This window comes from Trematomus bernacchii, unplaced genomic scaffold (genome assembly GCF_902827165.1).
Source record: "Trematomus bernacchii unplaced genomic scaffold, fTreBer1.1, whole genome shotgun sequence".
Lineage (NCBI taxonomy): Eukaryota > Metazoa > Chordata > Actinopteri > Perciformes > Nototheniidae > Trematomus > Trematomus bernacchii.
The window spans coordinates 4,199,778-4,217,778 of NW_022987839.1; the positions used below are offsets into that span (position 1 = coordinate 4,199,778).

At 42.8% G+C, this 18,001-nt stretch overlaps 1 protein-coding gene across 1 annotated transcript in view; it reads right to left on the minus strand.

The window, feature by feature from the left end:
* Nucleotides 1-428: 428 nt before the first annotated feature.
* Nucleotides 429-18,001, minus strand: part of cadm3 (cell adhesion molecule 3) — a 111,419-nt gene continuing 93,846 nt past the window's right edge. The window contains 5 exon segments of the mRNA XM_034153097.1: nucleotides 429-4,255; nucleotides 8,369-8,494; nucleotides 12,037-12,058; nucleotides 13,269-13,367; nucleotides 13,369-13,425. Coding sequence (XP_034008988.1) covers nucleotides 4,137-4,255; nucleotides 8,369-8,494; nucleotides 12,037-12,058; nucleotides 13,269-13,367; nucleotides 13,369-13,425 — 423 coding nt within the window. The 3' untranslated portion in view covers nucleotides 429-4,136.

Genomic DNA, 18,001 nt, shown 5'->3' on the forward strand with positions numbered 1-18,001 from the left:
ATATCCATTATTTTCATAATAATGTAATGTTCAGAACGACACAGTAAGAAAACAATGCCTGATTAAAAGGAAGATATTTACCCTTTAAAAAATCCAGATCTGTAACAAAAAGTAACGAAGGTCCAAAATCCATTTCCAAGTGCTTATCAAGTAAAAATACTTAGTTATTAAATCCAAAGATGTCGGAGGTATTGATAATTCAAGTGAGATTCTTTGTATTATGACTATTGACTTTTGAAGAGCACTGTTGTATCTTCTTGTGGAAAGGCAAGGGTTGGTCTTTTTCCTAAAGCAGTGTAGCAAAATGCACTGCAACCAAAAAAATTGCCAAATCGTGAAGAAAGCCGATCTGATTTCATTAAACATTTGAACATTTAGGATCTTATTTTGAAATGTTCTAAACTTTGAAGCAACAAAGACAAGACAAGTGAAATTAACCCAAATGCATGTTTATTGAAGTCAACAACTGAACTGGTATTTTAACAAAAAAACAAATAAAACAAATACTGTATGAACACCCAACAGACGCAGGCCCACCACAGCATGCGGTTGGGTCTCGTCTTGATGACATCATCAGCCATAGTACAAATTAACATACATGACAGCACTATTCCCATGTGATATGGATATTTATTCAAAAGGAAGACTTGTCACCCAAAATTATACGCCCTAAAAACAAAGACGCTGTTTTAGTCATCGAAATAATAACATTTTTGTGAATGCATCGCACGTAGGAGTGTCTCCGGAGTCTGTTTGGGTCGAACACACCTCACACTCATACACAAACACACATACACACACATAATGCACAAACACAGTCACAGACATCATGCCTGCCGTGCATATCCAGATATGTGTGTGGATGTGCATGTACCCAAAGTGAAAAGTGTGTATGGGTGCGCTTGTAAGAGTATCCAGTAAAGGCAACACTATATACATGAAATTATAATAAAAATGGTTGTTGAAACAATAAAATGCGAAAACTAACACCCAAGATTTCGGGGGTAAAAACTAAAATTCAAAAAAATGATTATCAATCCAACTGAAAAGAAAACAATTTAAGATTATGCACCTTTTTTAGAAAACATAATTTAAAAATGTCCGTACTACAAAAATAAAAAAGATGACTGGCAGCTAGTGTGCGACTGCCTGCCTGGAGAGGATGGTGAGAGGGGGTGGGGTGGGGTGGGGGGGGGGGCAGGAGATATTGGTCTGACTGATTTAGAGAAGCTGCTGTTTGCCGGCATCTGGTGACAGCAGGTCATTACTGCACTGACGCCGTGAAATATGAATCTGCACGTCCCAAGTCTACGCCATTCAACCTCTAAGAATGAGTCATACTTCCTCGTTGTACAGATGTGTGCGACCGGGACTCGGCGTATGTTTGCAGATCAGAGACCAGCAGTGAGGTCAGCCTGCCACTCGTCTCGGGAGAGATGCTTGTCGGCACTTCTTGTCTCCAACACTATCTACAACCTTTTTCTCATGCAAGCTACATGCTAGCACATTAACTAAGACGGACAGGACGATAAGTTACAGGCAAATACAGGTCCATTAGTTTTGAAAAGACACTACACTTTGTTTGAGTATGAGGCAGGTATTCCTTTTATCCATTCACAGAGCAGAATTAGACTGGGGGAGATAAATACAAATCAAGGGGTTACTCTTCAAAGTGGACAGTAAAGCTCCGTGAGACAAAGCTTATCCTCTGGTCTGCAGACATGATTGCAGGTAAAAGTTGAAGGGTTAGGGTTCAACATGAGTTAAACAGTGTTCGGAATCTGTTTAAAGTTGCCCCTCCAAACAGTCTTCAGAGAACACAGTTAAAGCCACGTTCACTACAACATCCCCAAATACAAATAAGAGCTTTAAAAAGAAAAACAAACACATCAGCTGACCCTGCTTCAGCTCACATAACCCTTTGTGGTATAGCTAGCTTATAGATTGACTAGCCACGCTTTCAAAGCAGCTAGGATAACGACAATGCAGGGAAAAGCACAATCCCTGAACGTTCCCAAAAAAGGTTGTACAAAAATCTAACATAGGACAAAGCTGTCTACAGGTAGACTGACAACAGCAAATGGATTCCTCTCCAAAACACCAGCTAAGAAAAGTGATGCAGAGAGCCATGAGCGCACGCCAGCAAACCGAGAGACGCTACTTCTACTGTACGTCTATGGACTCCTAAAGAGAGACCAGCAAGGACATCGTTTAGAGATGGAGATGGAGGGGGGGGGGGGGGGGGGGCGAGGAGTGATGAGGAGAGAGCGGGTGAAGGTGGATCAGGACGCAGACGAGATGATTGATTAAAGAATGAAAAGGAATGGACGAGTGGAGCGGATGGGAAAAAAGAGAAGGGGACATTTACGTTTCCTAAGTGACTTTCTTCAGCGTTAGCGCAGCCCACCGAGCCAAACCTTGGCATGGATTCAGTCTGGAGCTCAGAGCCTCTTAGTTAGATTGCAATCAATTTCCACGACCGGGCCAAGTGGAGCCGGCCAGCGCCAACGCAAACTTCCAACCTTCATAAAACACTGCTCATTTAAGGGAAGCTTTTGCTAAGCTGGGCGAATGACTCCTGCTTGGAAGAAACAATAACAGAAAGGGTTTTTCATGTTTGTCGTAATGCATGTCGGCAGTCCTGTTTGGCCCCGTGGTGGAAATGCAAGTATTTCAAACTCCCCTTAAGCAAGACACTGCCAGATTTTTTAGAGGAAGTCACGACTCAATGAGTTTAGCGCCAGGAAGGCAAGACAACCCAAGAAGTCTGCTGCAGAGGGAGGGAGGGTGGAGGAGAGGGGCCAAGTGAAAGGAAGACCACAGCGGGGGGGCCACGTGATGCTCCGGGTAAACTCCGCCCAACACTTTGACACCTTTCGAAGCGAGGTTTTGCTACAGTTCAGTGTTTGGGAGCAGAGGGCCGACAACACAGGGAGAAAATGGCGCACAGCAAGGAAAGTAAAAGTACAATCGTGAAAAATCGAAATGGTTCGATGATTGGACTCCTGGACTGACACATCGAAAGACACTGTAAACCGTTAACACTGACAGTAACACACGAGACACTGACGAGAGACAACAACTCTCATAAGTCCCCAAAAAACTAAACTGAATAAAAGAAAAATAATGAAGGAAAATTCCTCATACAAAGATTTGCAGTTAAGGTTAGTTTACATCGCAACATCGTTATGTTTATTTATTTTTTCCCCCAGATATTGATAGTTTTGACTTTGCATTTCCACGCATGTAATAAAAACAGGCAGGCTTTTGTTTGAGTATATAAGTTACTGTACTGCAGTAACAGACCGTATGAGATACAGGAGATTTAGAGCGAGAGAGAAGAGGGATAGAAGGAGAAGAGAGAAAGAGTGTATTTACAGCACACCAAACATTTCTGTCAAGTAAAAAGAATGCTATATAATTCTATATATATATATTTATATATGTATACTGGAGCCCCTTGGCTTGGTAGCGCAAGGTGGGAATGCTGTTTTTGCATGAGTGTTGCATGGTGCTGGCGCTGTGGGAAACCCAACGGGGTTTGTGAAGATGCGGGAAGGGGGTTTGATGGCGTGAAAAGATTAAACTGTGAGAGAGGGAGATTATGCTTGAATCATTTCACCTTGAGTGCATTTCTCTGGATGTTCACAGAGGGCTTGTTAGATGGAAGGAATGAGGACAGAAGGTGTTTAAATGTGTAGGAGACGGGTATGGATGTTGGGAATGTGAGTTACAATTTTGCTTTTTCGCGGCGCTGACCGTGTTAGAAATGATGTGTTAGTACAGTAGGAGGCTCCCGTGTGTTAATCTACGAGCATTCAAGTCCGTGTGAGAAGAGTTTTCCAACCAAAACCGACTCATGTATGTGTGTGTGTGTGGTTCGAGTGTGTATCTTCAGTTCGTCCGTGTGTCAGTGCAAATACTCACTTCCCTGTATCAATGCAAAGAGGGTAGTACCAGTTGAAACTCATCCCGCCCACAGTTCTTCCCCTCCCATCCTCCCTCCAACAGAGTGAAGAACAGAAGCGTCGTGAAAACAAATGGAGGTTTTTTTTTTCCACTCCTGCCCTCTCCTCTAATCCACGTCCTCCAGATTTTCCTCCTCCTCCTCCTCCTCCTCCTCCTCCGTCCTCTGTCTAGATGAAGTACTCCTTTTTGTCCTCTGCTCCGGAGTGGCCTCCCTCGGCGTTGATGATGGCTGTGTCAGCGTCGGGGGCGTCGTCCGAGCCCTTTGCCTCGTGGGTCAGATACGTTCCTGCAGAAGAAGAAGAGTCACAGAGAGTAAGAGACGAGCAGGAGAAACATAAGATTGCTGAGGCAGTAAAAGTCAAATATTGGAACGGTAAAATGAAAAAAGTCCGGAGAGTGTTATAAACAGTGTGGTGGCAAGATGTTCCAATATGATGTCTGCATTATCACTTCAGGTGCTTTTGATAACTTGTGCGTCTTTTAATGCGGTTGAATGGCTATGTAGTAAAGTTTTCTTTAGGCTGTGGGCGAAGTAGGAAAAACACATTCTGAGAACAAGTAATAAAAAAAGTGATTATGTGGATACCATACAGGGTTTTTCTCTGGATTGGTTTTATGGGGGGTTTTATTTTGGTTATGAAAGGTAAGAACTAAGGAAAAAGGGATTTCTTTTGCACAACATCTCAGTGTCTGCAGGTCCAATGACATCTAGACGTTCAGGATAAAAACTCAGCTAAGAAGTGAACATTTTTAGACATATAGGCTACATATAATTATTGTTTTAAAAGATTACAAAGACTTAAAGGGGACCTATCATGCAAAATGCACTTTTGTACGTCTTTTATACATGAATATGTGTCCCCGGTGTTCCAGGGAACTCACCAAGTGTCAGAAAACACAACCCTCTCTATTTTCCTCCATACCCAAATCTCTAAAAAAGGGGCTGCAACGGATCTGATAAAAACTGATCCAGATTTGAACACTGTCCTGACATCAGGACGGTGGCGCTACGGCTATTGGGCCAACTCCACCAATCAGGAGGAGACAGCCACGGCCATTGCCGTTCGAAAGAGCTGGAGACGCTGTAGTACATATGCCAGGCCAGTAGGTGGTGCTGTTCTCACTGAATCTGCCCTTGCAAAAACAGAGCTAGAAATGGTCAAATTGAGCAAAATGAGGCATGGCTAAAATGCATGATCTGTTTGGTATTTTGAAGAAAAAAAAGTATAAATATGCCTTATATAGGTATGGTCCTACACTATATTATTCAAATATAGCATGATAGGTCCACTTTAAGAAGTTAAGTTTAGTTTGGACCTGCTTCAGTTAAATACTGTACTAGATGTTTTTTCCTTTAGTCCAGTTTTAACCCAAGATGTCTAGACATATTTCAACCTTCACTTCACAAAATCTCTACTTTAAAGGCTCCATCAAAACTGTCATCCAAGTAAAACCTTTCCCATGTTTCTGTGAAATCCTTTTCTGCAGGTGACTCTCTTGCTAACATTCAGAGAGCAATTTTTACAACTGTGTTTATTTGGCTGGACTACAGCACAATTAGTGAAGCCCTTTAAGCAGGAACATCTGTCCCTGACTTCTGGATGAAGTGTTGAAGTGGCGTAGATGGTCGGAGTTTTGCCCATTGGATGTTACTCTTTGAAATGAACAGCCTTCAATAATGCCTCTGGAGGCTTTTACAGCCAACATTGACCATGCATGATGCAGCTGTGTTACTTTAAGGTGAGCATGAAAGTGCAATATTAACTTTGGAAATGGAAGTTTGACAAATGAATCTTAACTCAAGGTCTACTCAGAAGCTTTTTCTGGAGCTTTCAGTCATGTGGTTTTATCACCCAACACACTCACATTAGTTGTCCTCATGGCCGACAAGAGACTGGGGTTTGAGTCATCGACCAAAATGAATGGACATCCGTAAAAAGATTAGGAGGATATTTAAATCTGAAGCCACATATACTGTGTTTGAACTTTACTATCATCCCATATATAAGCAACCACAAAATCGCCATACTCAGTCATCTCATGGCAATTGAGTTAACTAGACTTGCTGATAAGATTGTGAATGTTTTAAACGATTTAGTCAACCTTCTTTGAAAGTGATTTTAAATGGTAAAAGCTTTGATTCTGTCTTTTAATAAATAAAAACAATGCATTTCTTATATACACTGCAAATCTATCTTAGCCTGTCTTTTTATTTGAGCTTTCACTTTTCTATTAACTTGGATTTCGATGTATTTGAATGTCCTTCAGTTTCTTTTGCCACTTTGTCTCAATGCCGTTTGAAGTTTGTTGTTTGTAATTGCAGTTTGGATTGCTACTGAAATCTGCTTGTACCAACAAACGTGCTTTGCCTTGTGAAGAATAGCTCTCTGGACATTATCCCGTACAGTAAGTGCACACACTGTCAGATGCTGCCATCGATTGCTTTTGTTGCTTTACTAATGAGAACTCTCCGCTTTAAATCTAACATAATGGCATTGGGTAAGACAGGGAATGACCTATTGCTTATTCACTATAGTCTGTGTAATTGTTCATTCCTCTGCTCGCTGCAATATTGTACACATTTAAAGCTCCCATGCAGCGAAAGGCTTCACACTATCATCCCCTCAGATCCCACCCTCCTCTGTCTGCACAGGTTCCCTAACCAACCAGAGGGAGTCAGTAGAGCACACCGACTCAGACGTTCCCCCACAGAGTCGGTATCTGTGAACACTGGCCACTGAGACACTCTGTTCAATATTCTGGACCAGCTGACGGCCCCCAGAGCTGCAGGTTGACTCTCACTGTGGCGGTGCTGGAGGTGGGAGCGAGTTTATCAAACGCACCACCTGGGTCCTGGAACTTGTTAAGTGCCATTTCGATTTCACCTGTCCCCTGATGGAGCTCAGGCCTTTTATCTGGCTCTGTCCTTGTTTGTTTAGGTGTTGTCAGACTATAACACTCCTTGTTGTTAACCACCAACTATGTGCAATATGTGCAATATATGTATATGCTGTTAATAACTGTGCAATATATACCTGGCTGCTAAATCCTCAGAACTGTTACAGGATGTGTTTTTTGTAAATTGTGTAACCTTTTTATTGTAATATTTTTTTTTATGCATGCTTCTTAGGTAGCATTAAGCTGTCTTTGGCTCTTTTGTGCTGTAACAATGTAAATGTCCCCTCTGTGGGACTAATAAAGGTATTCTGATAAAATGTGTTTTTAAGGCCTGCATAAGAGTGGAATAAGGAACAATTCAAAACTGTTTTGTCGTCTCCCACTTCCACAGCACAAAGTACGGTGGCTGACAGGTGCAAACGCGCTACAATGTTCAAAAACATTTCCATTAGGAGAAACCCCTTGCAGCTTCAAAAAGGATGCATCAACTTGACAACTCATGCGCAGCATTTTAGAAAAAACATACACCAATTTGAGGAAACAAGCACAGAGTTTAAAAAAAACGTTGCACGAAGCCCAAAACACAACGAAAACGGGGAACTGAGAAGAGAAACACAGCTGGGACCGGAGCGCTTGTTGACGTTCAACTGTCACTGGAAACACACCTACAATATAAGTTTTATTCTCTTATTTTAACAACGTGATCACATGATGTCTTACGATATTATTGCAGATCTGCTGTAAGCTAGCTAGCTAACGTAGCTAACCTAGTCATTTCAAATATACTGACAAAACACTTACCATTATAGACAGGACAACTATAAAATCCCCAAACGTCAACAAGCGCTCCGGTGTGCATCAGTTTTCAGTGTAGACTTGCATGTGTTTTGGCACATGTTTTTATATTTCCATCATGCTTGAAAGTGCAGTGAGTTTGTCCTGTTGTAAACGTTGTTAGCCCGTTGTAGCGCGCTTGCCCTTGTCAGCCGCAGTAACACAGGCCGCAGAGAAACAAACTAACATCACGGCCAGGAAGCAATTATGTTATCTCTTTAATCCCCATATTTCACTATATAAACTTCTGCTGAAATACTGCTGATGTTAAGAAATCTAATCTCACAGGAAGTTTTATGAACCAAAATGTATTTAAAATGCAATGAATAAACATCCACTTATTGTTATTCATACAATTTCTTACTCTGTTTTGAGAGAAACTGAGTGAGGTTTATCCACAGATTCCATTTTTGGTGTGTGTGCATTTTCTGTACATTTGTATGCATATGCATGTTTGTACGTGTGATATCCAATCTTGGTGCACATGTATCCCTACTTATGCAAGTGGATTTCAGTGTACGCTCATGCATGCATGCATACATACATGTCCTTGTGTGTGTGTGTGTGTGTGTGTGTGTGTGTGTGTGTGTGTGTGTGTGTGTGTGTGTGTGTGTGTGTGTGTGTGTGTGTGTGTGTGTGCGTGCGTGCGTGCGTGTGTGTAGGTGACCTTTGTGTCTGATGAGGTATCTGCCGAGGACGATGAGGAGGCAGAGCAGGATGAAGACGATAACGGCCACCACCCCTCCGATCACGGCGTGGTCCACCCCCGAGGACGTCGACATGGCTGTGGGGTCTTTAGTAGAGGGTGTTGTGGAAGGAGAGGAGAGATGTGAAGAGGAAGTCATGTCGTAAAGATAAGATAGGAGACGTAATGAGAAAAGGAAGGAGAGAAACGGACGTGGAAGAGACAATAGAAAATGAGGTAGAGACGGGGAGAAAATATAGAGGGACAGAGATTGAGGGCAGATGGGGAGGAGGAGGGTGGCGTATGAATATTGGCGGAAACAGGAGACAGATGATGAAAGGCAGCAGAAATGAGAAAGAGAGAGAGAGAGAATATAATGGGGAGAGTGACGGAGAGAAGGCAGACAGAAGAGAGAAGAAGAGGGGAGTAGACTTGTCAATATATAATACCAGACACAGCGACAACCTTCAGAAGACAAAGACAAGGGTTCAGAAAAAGCCAGGCGAAAAGAAAAGGTGCCACCACATCGCCCTCTTTTAGAAAATGTTTCATAACTAATATGCAACAGGGTTGTTAAACTCATTAGGTCCAGATCTCTCAGACATTCTGCTAATGTTGGGGGGAAATCTAGCCCCTTCAGTGCTGGTGATTCCTACAATATTCACTAAGCTAAGGATTTCTTTGCTTTGCTATGGATTACAAAGGTCTGAAAATGCTACATTTGGGGGAATTCAAGGCCTGATTATTAACCAGGAAATGTATTAAACTTCTCCATCAATTACATGTTAAATGAAGAAATGTAATCCAGCCAGGATGGATCCCAAATGATATATAAAGTGGTTTAATTATTCTGTAGTATACTCCTTTCATATAGACTATGCACTAAAGTAGAAACTGTTTTATTTATAATTTACTTTTTACTTTTAAGTACATAGACAAATACCTTTACACGAGTAGAAATACCCTGGTAGTTTGCTACACATACAGTATTTTAAAAGCTGTGACAGTGTTTTGCTGGTGGTTTTGTTCACTCTTTGAATGCTTGTGGATAGAGTTTACATTTCAGGTCGGTCAAGCTGAAAACAATAGCTCTTTTACCGCTTCTGTAAAAGCGTGCATTTTGATCGAGGTGCGAGATTTTCACCCAACAGCAGCAGAGATTTAGAGATTTATTTCCCCCAGTTTGCCTCGCTTCAGCCACTTTAGCTGCTTGCCCCTCAGAGAAGAAAGCAATCTGCGCCGAAATAATTTGATACATCATTTATTCGCCTGACTTTTTAGACCGGATCAGTTTGCTGGGTGTCACTTTGAAAGTCACTCAAACAGGCATAATTCAAAAGCAACACTTATCATAACAACATATTTTTTTAGGGGAATAAAGGAGAGAGAGACTGGCTTGCACTTGGTCAATATCTGAGGGGTCAAACCATTCTGGAGGACAAGGATTCAACCATTCAGAGGAGGAAACAGCTAGATAATACAGAGGACAGGAACAAGAAATAGAGGCACAGCGACACACACTGACAACCAGTAATGTAGAGAAAACTGAAGGAACAAATTACAGCCGGCAAGGACACAGCATGATGGGCTGAACGGGCAATTTTAGAGGGAAAAGTCACATTTCAGCGAGTGAAAGAGAAGTGAGGGGCATGACAACAGCCAACCAGAGGCCAGAGGCAGACAGGGAGAAGAGGAGGGAGGAGGGGGGTGGACTCTGAGCAGCAGTCAGAATGACACACACTCACACACACACACACACACACACACACACACACACAGAGAAAGTCAAACACACACTCTGGCTGGCCGGCGTGGAGGTGAGAGGGGCATGCTGACGAGGCGAGACTGAGAATGAGCCCATAAATCCTGCTGTCAGCATCAAAGCAAAGCAGACAAGACCAAGAACACCTCAAAGCCTGAGCCCCCCCTCCCACCCACAACACACACACACACCACCACACACCACACACACACACACAGAAAAAACACACACACACATAGAGAAACGCACACAGAGGAAATGGAACAGTGTAAATGACTTGTACCACTTAAGGGGTCATGCTAGTGTGTGTGTGTGTGGTGTGTGTGTGTGTGTGTGTGTGTGTGTGTGTGTGTGTGTGTGTGTGTGTGTGTGTGTGTGTGTGTGTGTGTGTGTGTGTGTGTGTGTGTGTGTGTGTGTGTTTTGTTGTGTTCCGAATTCCTCTGTGAAGCAAGGACCAGGCATAAGGTTATAATAAAACGGATTTATTTCAGTTGTGATAAGGAATACAATTGCTCAGCTGAGGTTTCTGGAGATCAGTGTTCCACAGGCCGCGAGCAGTTCCACTCCAAGCAGTTAACTGTCTCACACTTTCCTTCCAGAGCCCCGAAAACCGGCAAAACACAGTATCATATACTTCATACATAGGAAGAGGTGTCCTCTTTTGATTGGTTATGTTTATTTTGAGTGTAGTGCTGGAGATTTCTTGTTGGAGTACAGGTGAGCCCACACCTCTTGGCCTCACGAGGTCCCACAGATCCAGCCTTGTCCAGGCCCTACACCAGGGCTTCTCAAACTCCGAAAAAAAAAAAAAAATTATTCTGATTCTGATAAATGAATGTACATCATCATGTACGCCTGCGTCTTGTGTCTGACGCGTTGTGAGAATGAACGTGCATATATATTTACTTGTGTGTGCGAGCGTGAAACGCATAGTAGACCGCAAGTTAACCGCCAAGTTTACCTTGACTTTCTAATGCTTCTAATGCCTTTTTTGCAGAGGTTCAAAGCATTGACTACAGCCAAACAGTGCCATTTCTCCCACTAGTTCAAGCCACCATACTGTATGTATGTATTGAATGTGTGTGTGTATACACGGGCGCCGTTTACCGACAGGCAAGGCAAGGCAAGTGCTTGGACCAGAAGGGGTCCCCCAAAGAAGGTAGATTAAGAAGGTCAACAGCAACGACATACATGAAAACACCCATGCATAGAGCCGCCAAGAAACTGCTTCTTAATTTCAGTTTCGTTTCTTTCTTTCTCTCCGCTCGGGGGGGGGGGGGGCGGACGGACTTTACTGGCATTGATCCGGACCAGTGACCTTGTATAAAGTTCACAACTGGACCTTTAATAAACAAGTTTGAGTACCCCTGCCCTACACTATCCTGCACTATTCTGCCTGTCCTCTCCTGTCACGTGCTATGCTCTGACTGCTTGATGCCTGGCACTGGGCCCTCTCCTGAACCGTGTGTGTGTGTGTTGGTGTGTGTGTGTGTGTGTGTGGGTGTGTGTGTGTGGGTGTGTGATGTGTGTGTGTGTGTGTGTGTGTGTGTGGTGTGTGTGTGTGTGTGTGTGTGTGTGTGTGTGTGTGTGTGTGTGTGAGAGAGCTTGTGGTGTGAGCCTGTGTGCATGTATGAGCAACAACACAGCATTACGTGGGCAGGAGTATGAAATATTCAGCACTGAAGTTCAAAGTAAAAAAAAAAGAATTCTAGACTGACAGACAGGCAACAACAGACAGACAGACAGAGCTACAGATAGACAGAAATACAGATAGACAGAGCTACAGATAGACAGATAGACAGGTGGACAGACGGACAGATAGACAGGTGGACGAAAAGAGACAACGACAGGAAGTCAAAACGACAGATGACTGGTGAAAAAATTATACCTGGAATGTTCTCTGCTGCATCATTTCAAGTGGATGAGTTGATGAATTGATGGATGGATGAATGGATGAATGGATGAATGGATGGATGGATGGATGGTTCGATGAAAGAGAAGAGTGTGTGTTGGAAAGTTTGGGCGGGGTTGGGGCAAAAAAAATAGAGGCAAACAAGAAAAAAAAACATGAGTTCAGCGCTTTGAAACGGCCATTTCTTTCATTCATTCTGATTCTTCTGATAGCTTTGAGTGTGTGTTTGCACGTGTGTGAGTGTTTAAACACACTCCCAGCATCCTTCACTGCTCACACGGCAAAAGCACAGTTTGTGTATTGAAAGGAGAAAAACACAGCAAAGTGGATGGTATTTGTTTTTCCACTCCATTACTAAGCTTCTCGCATCTCTCTTGTTGTTGTTGTTGTGTACAAGTGTGTAACTCAGATGGTTTTACCTGTGAAAGTGTAAACTCCGATCAGCCCGACGGTAACTGAGGGAATAAGGGAGGAGGAGTTGGAGGAGGAGGAGGCAGGGGGAGGGAGCGATGCTTGCGGAGGTGGTAGGAAGAAGGTTGGAGAGGAAGGAAGGTCGTGGAAGAGGGCGTTTGAGAGGGGAGTGGAGGACAATTCAAAGATGGCGGTCGACATGTCAGCCGTGGAGGGGGTGGGAGATGCGGGAGGAGTCGGGGGAGGAGGTGGAGGTGGAGGTGGAGGTGGAGGTAGGGGTGAGGTCAGGAAGGGAGGAGTAATCAGATCCGGAGCCAGAGAAAACATCAAGAGGAGAGGAAGTGGGAAGGGAGATTGTGGAAGAAGATGGAGAGGTTGTAGAGTCCAGGAAGGATAAGGTGGTGTCGGGGGAGTCTGGCTCCATGAGATCTTTGGAGGAGGAGGAGGAGGAGGAGGAGGAGGAGGAGGAGGAAGATGAAGGCGTAGGAGAAGTTGGAAATGAGCAAGCGAAGCGCCAAAAATAACCATGGATCGAAGCGCACGGGACACATCAAAAGTGAAAGGGAAAAGAAGCGCAAGTACGAGCAAAAGCGGTTGGATGGTTATGGTGGCATTTTGTGGTATGAGACAACAACAACAAAAAATAGGAGGAAAGAAACGAAAGAAAATCAGAAGAGAAAAAAGATGGAAGAAATACAAGCAAAAGCCACAGAAATAAAGAAACGTGATGAAGAGAAGTAAAAGAAAAAGACATCTTTCTCGACCCCATTTCCCTCTGTCCACTGTTCCTTATTACCTTGCACCAGGAGAGTGTACTCCCCTGGCTGTTCCCTATGCCGTTGTCAGCGTTAGCAGAGGTAGACGCCATTGTCTGATTTGTTGAGACTCTCGAAGCGGCAGGTAAGCACCATCCACTTTGGCCTGTGGGGGGAGCACTTCGTCCTTCTTATCCCACTGTATTCGGCAGGCCTGTTGAGAACGGGAGAGAGACACTGAGTTGAACTGGACACTTTTCCAAGTCACTAAAAAAAGTACAAAATCAAAAGAGGGGTGAAGTGATGAGAGGAGGAGGGAGCCGCGACAAGTGCTGCAGGACAACAGGAGAAGATGAAACGATCAAGAGTGAAGTAGAGATGGAAAGAGAAAAATGGCTGGGAGGAACGATGATGGGGAAAAGCAAAAGATAAAAGCAGGAGAGGAGAGCAAGTGAGAGCAAATGAGAGAAGAAGATGATGTCACAGCGAGAAAATAGAGAAGGGACTGAGGGAGAAGGAGAGGATGAATGATGGACAGCACAGAGGGCCGAGAGTTGTCGGCAAAAGTAAATGAAAGAAGAAGAAAATTGTGGAACGAAGGACAAGAATGGAAGAAGAAAAGAGATTTAAAGAGCACCGAACAAAGATCAGCATTTCAAATCAGCCTGCGTTAAAAAAAAATCCATTCTGCATAACAGATTGTGTATGAGAGAGATAGCGAGACGTGTCTTGATAAAAGAATCAATTATGTACATGTCCGAGTCCTTAAGCACTGTACAGTAATTACAATGACGGGGAGACGGAGACGGGGACAGACCTGAAAGGGTCGGACTGATTCATCGCTCTTTGAAAATGTGAGGAAACCCTCAGCGACTCCTAAAGGTGCAATCCGTACAATTCCCAATCCACAAATTGCCAGGTAGCTATTTGTGGATGTACAGTTACGGTTAAAGGGCGAAAAAATAATACATTTCTTAAATCAAGCTCCATCAGATTTAATAATCTATGGATGTTTCTAAAAGGCAAAAGCTTTAATAATTCTAACTGTTGTTGCTGCTGGGCTTCTCAAAGTGAGTAGAAAGCCAAAGAGAAACAAGTCTGCTCCCCTGACAACCGGCTGCTGAGCAAACACTTGGGAGGCTGTGGACTAGGAAGCTCAAAGTCTACCATATGTGTTATTTTAGGAATACAAATCCTAACAAAGCTAAAACATATATATCTGTTCTGTGAGCTGTCCTGAGGCAAATGAATATTCATGTCAAATTACATGCAATAATGGAATCAGATGTTGTTCTACACCACCTTAAAATGCTAGATAACATGCAATACAAAAAAAGACTTGTTTTTTTATTACACATCATGTTTATTAAAGAGGCCCTTTTATGCCTTTTGGGGTTTTCCCATATCTGTAGTGTGTTATAGGTTTCTGTGCATGTAAATCAGGGGTGTCAAACTCAATTTAATCGCGGGCCACATCAGCATTATGGCTGCACTCAAAGGGCCGGTTGTGTATAAAATAATGTATTATATTACATTATTGCCTCTGCATTGGATTATTATCTGATAGGGTAATAACTTCAACATTAACTACGTCTGAAAGCAGAAGTCTGGGGCAAATAATTGCAAGTCTCTTCAGTGAGAATGTCACAAAAGGATTTAAAAAGAAAACAGAAGTGACATTTAAAAAAAGGAAAGTGACATTTAAAATAAGTAACATTTTTAAAAAAGAGTCAAATTCTGAGAAAAAAGGCATATTTAGAAGAAAAAAAGTCTAATTCTGAGAAAAAAGTCTAATTTGAGATGCATTACGGGACATGTAGTTTATGGGCAACGTGCTTCTGTAAATCATCATGTAAACATATAATATTCTTTGCAAGCTCTTGTGGGGCCACAGAAAATGAAGTCACGGGCCGGATTTGGCCCCCGGGCCTTGAGTTTGACACCCCTGATGTAAATGGTCTGCAAAGGCTAGAATCAGTGAGTTTACCTCCCACACACTCACCCTGAAACGCCTCCATTGGACTCCTTTGTTTACTTCCTGAACATATTGACATCACTATGTAACACTCGCGCTTCTATTGGCGCTCCAACAAATTGTACGTGATAGGCTAAGGGGCGGGACATCTCTAAGCGGTTGACCAATCACAACAGAGTCGGCCAGCTAACCAATCAGAGCAGACTGGGCTCTGGTTTCAGACAGAGGGTGAAAAGAGGTAGGCAGTATGAGAAAAATGTAAAAGCTTTTGACATTAAAGCGTGGAGACATGTCACAGGAGAGGCACTGAATACAGATATGAACCTCTTTAAAAGTCAATCTTTGTCAGAGCAGTTAGTTTAAGTGCACGAAGCTACATTGTCAGACCAATTCCCTCCATGCATGTCTAAAATCCATGTTTTATTCCTGGCTATGAGCTCTGCTTGGGTGGACACTTTTCAATTAGCTCGCATGCATTAATAAACACTGCACAAAAGTCATGATACGCTTGAAGTCATTCTTTATTGTAATTATGGGTACTTTAGAGCAGCATATTCCTCCCCTCTCCAAACTGTAATCATTATCAGGGTAAAGAACGCGCTATTGGGTGTTTTTGCTCAATTATGTTAATGTCTCAACATTTTATAATCCAACACTGATCTATGATACCAAAAGCAATTGTTGTCTGATCAGTATGTTAACAGTTAGGATGATTAAAGGATAAGCACTCTATATTGTTCTTATGTCCCAAATCCCTGAGAAGACCAACAATCCTGCAGAAGATTTAACATATTTAACGGCGCTCTAATTACTCTTTTTTAAATAAAAAAACAAAGGATAAAATTATTAATTACCTGCCTCTGCACTTTAAAGAGTTTTCAAGCTTTTGGTTTAACATAAACAGTTTGATTAATTAAATCATGTAGCTCTCATCAGTGTGTTTGAATACACAAAAGGCAAAACAATTCTGATGTACTTCAACTTCCTGCCAGCAAGACAGAAAGACAGCAGCTTCTCTCTGGAGTTAGTGCCACTTTATACAAGCCAAAGCGAGAGTTAATATTTGTCTTGCTCACACAACTCTAAATGAATGCTAATGTGTCCGCTATAGGTGCAAACAAGCCACTGTGAGCTAGTTCGCCATTAAACCTTTATTAGGTGATAAAATGTATGTCTACAACAAATTGCCCTTCACCTTAGTGGCCGAAAGCATAATTTAATGTAGGTTTAAGGATGTTTTACAAATACAATTAGAAGATTATTTATATTACAATAGAATAATGACTTTCTATTTATACTACATGTTTTTTTAAACAGCTTTGCAAAGGAAACTGTTGGGGACTATTTTCAGCTGCGGATTAATACACATTAGGTCACATTAAGTCAGCGGACTACAACAAGTCAGAGTGAAAGTGGCTCAGAGTTTTTAGACGACACTAGAGCAGAATAAAGTTGATCAAACTTTTTTAGTTGTTAGTTAAAGTGTTTTTTATTTGTAAACAACATAAAAAGAGAAATCTATAAGTAGAAATATAGATTATAGTGGGCCTTATCGTTATCCAGTTTGCAGATTACTGTAATCTTGTTACCTGTCAGCTGCTGTTTTGTAACCGTGACAATGACCTTGCACACGTAAGGAAGCTTGCACGCGAAAGTTATGCAAGGCTTTTCAGCTGCAAACATGTAACGGTAAGTGAACAGTCTGTGACTAAATGATTCAGAAATGTGATGCAAGCACTTGCGGTGCTCCTGCTGATTGAATAGATAAGAAATATAATAGAATGTAGAGCACAAACTCCTTTCTCTTCTATTAGAAAGCTCTCGCTGCCGGGCGGCGAGGAAACACAGGATCGGATTTGATACGGAGCGTTATTCATTTGAACCTGACAGGATGTGACCACAGAGAGGAGTGTGTGTGTGTGTGGAGTGTGGCATCCATTGAGTTTGATTGGGGAGGTGGGGGAGAGGGGATGGGTGTGGCGGAGGAAAGGTGTCGTCGCGGTGATTGGGTTTTGACTGACAGCTGCGGGGGCAACCTGTATCTGATTTGATTGGACACTAGCTCATCCACAAGCGGCGGTGCACACAGCTGAGCACGCTCCCTGTCTCGCCTCTGCAGACACACAGACACTTACACGCACACACACACACACACACACACACACACACACACACACACACACACACACACACACACACACACACACACACACACACACACCACACACACACACACACAACACACACACACACACACACACACACACACACACACACACACACACACACACACACACACACACACACACACACACACACAACCGACGTTCTCTTGTTTGCTCTTCCTCTCCCCGTCTTAGTCATTCTCTTCTTGTCACCAAAATCTTTCTGTCTCCTCTCCGCCCACGCCTCTCTCCTCTCTCCTTCCTGTCGGTTTGTTTTTCTTCTCCTCTCTACCCCTTGTCATTTTTATTTTTTGCTGCGATCTCACAGTTTCCCTCTGCACTCACCTTATTTTTTAACATTCAGTCCCTTCCACTTTTATCCAAAGCCTCTCTGTATATGGTAGACCCTGATACACTGCCAGGGCCATTTTGAACTACATGGCCCTATTTATTACCACATAATATGTCTACATCTTGTATAGAACATGCATAATTCAATGGAGGCTTTCATGCGGAGTGTATACAGTTATATAACAAATACATAGATTCCTAGCATACAGTGTGTAGGTGGTCCCAGTGGGAATTGAACCCCTGGCCATGGCATAATGTTCACGCCCTTCTTTGCCACCGTTTAT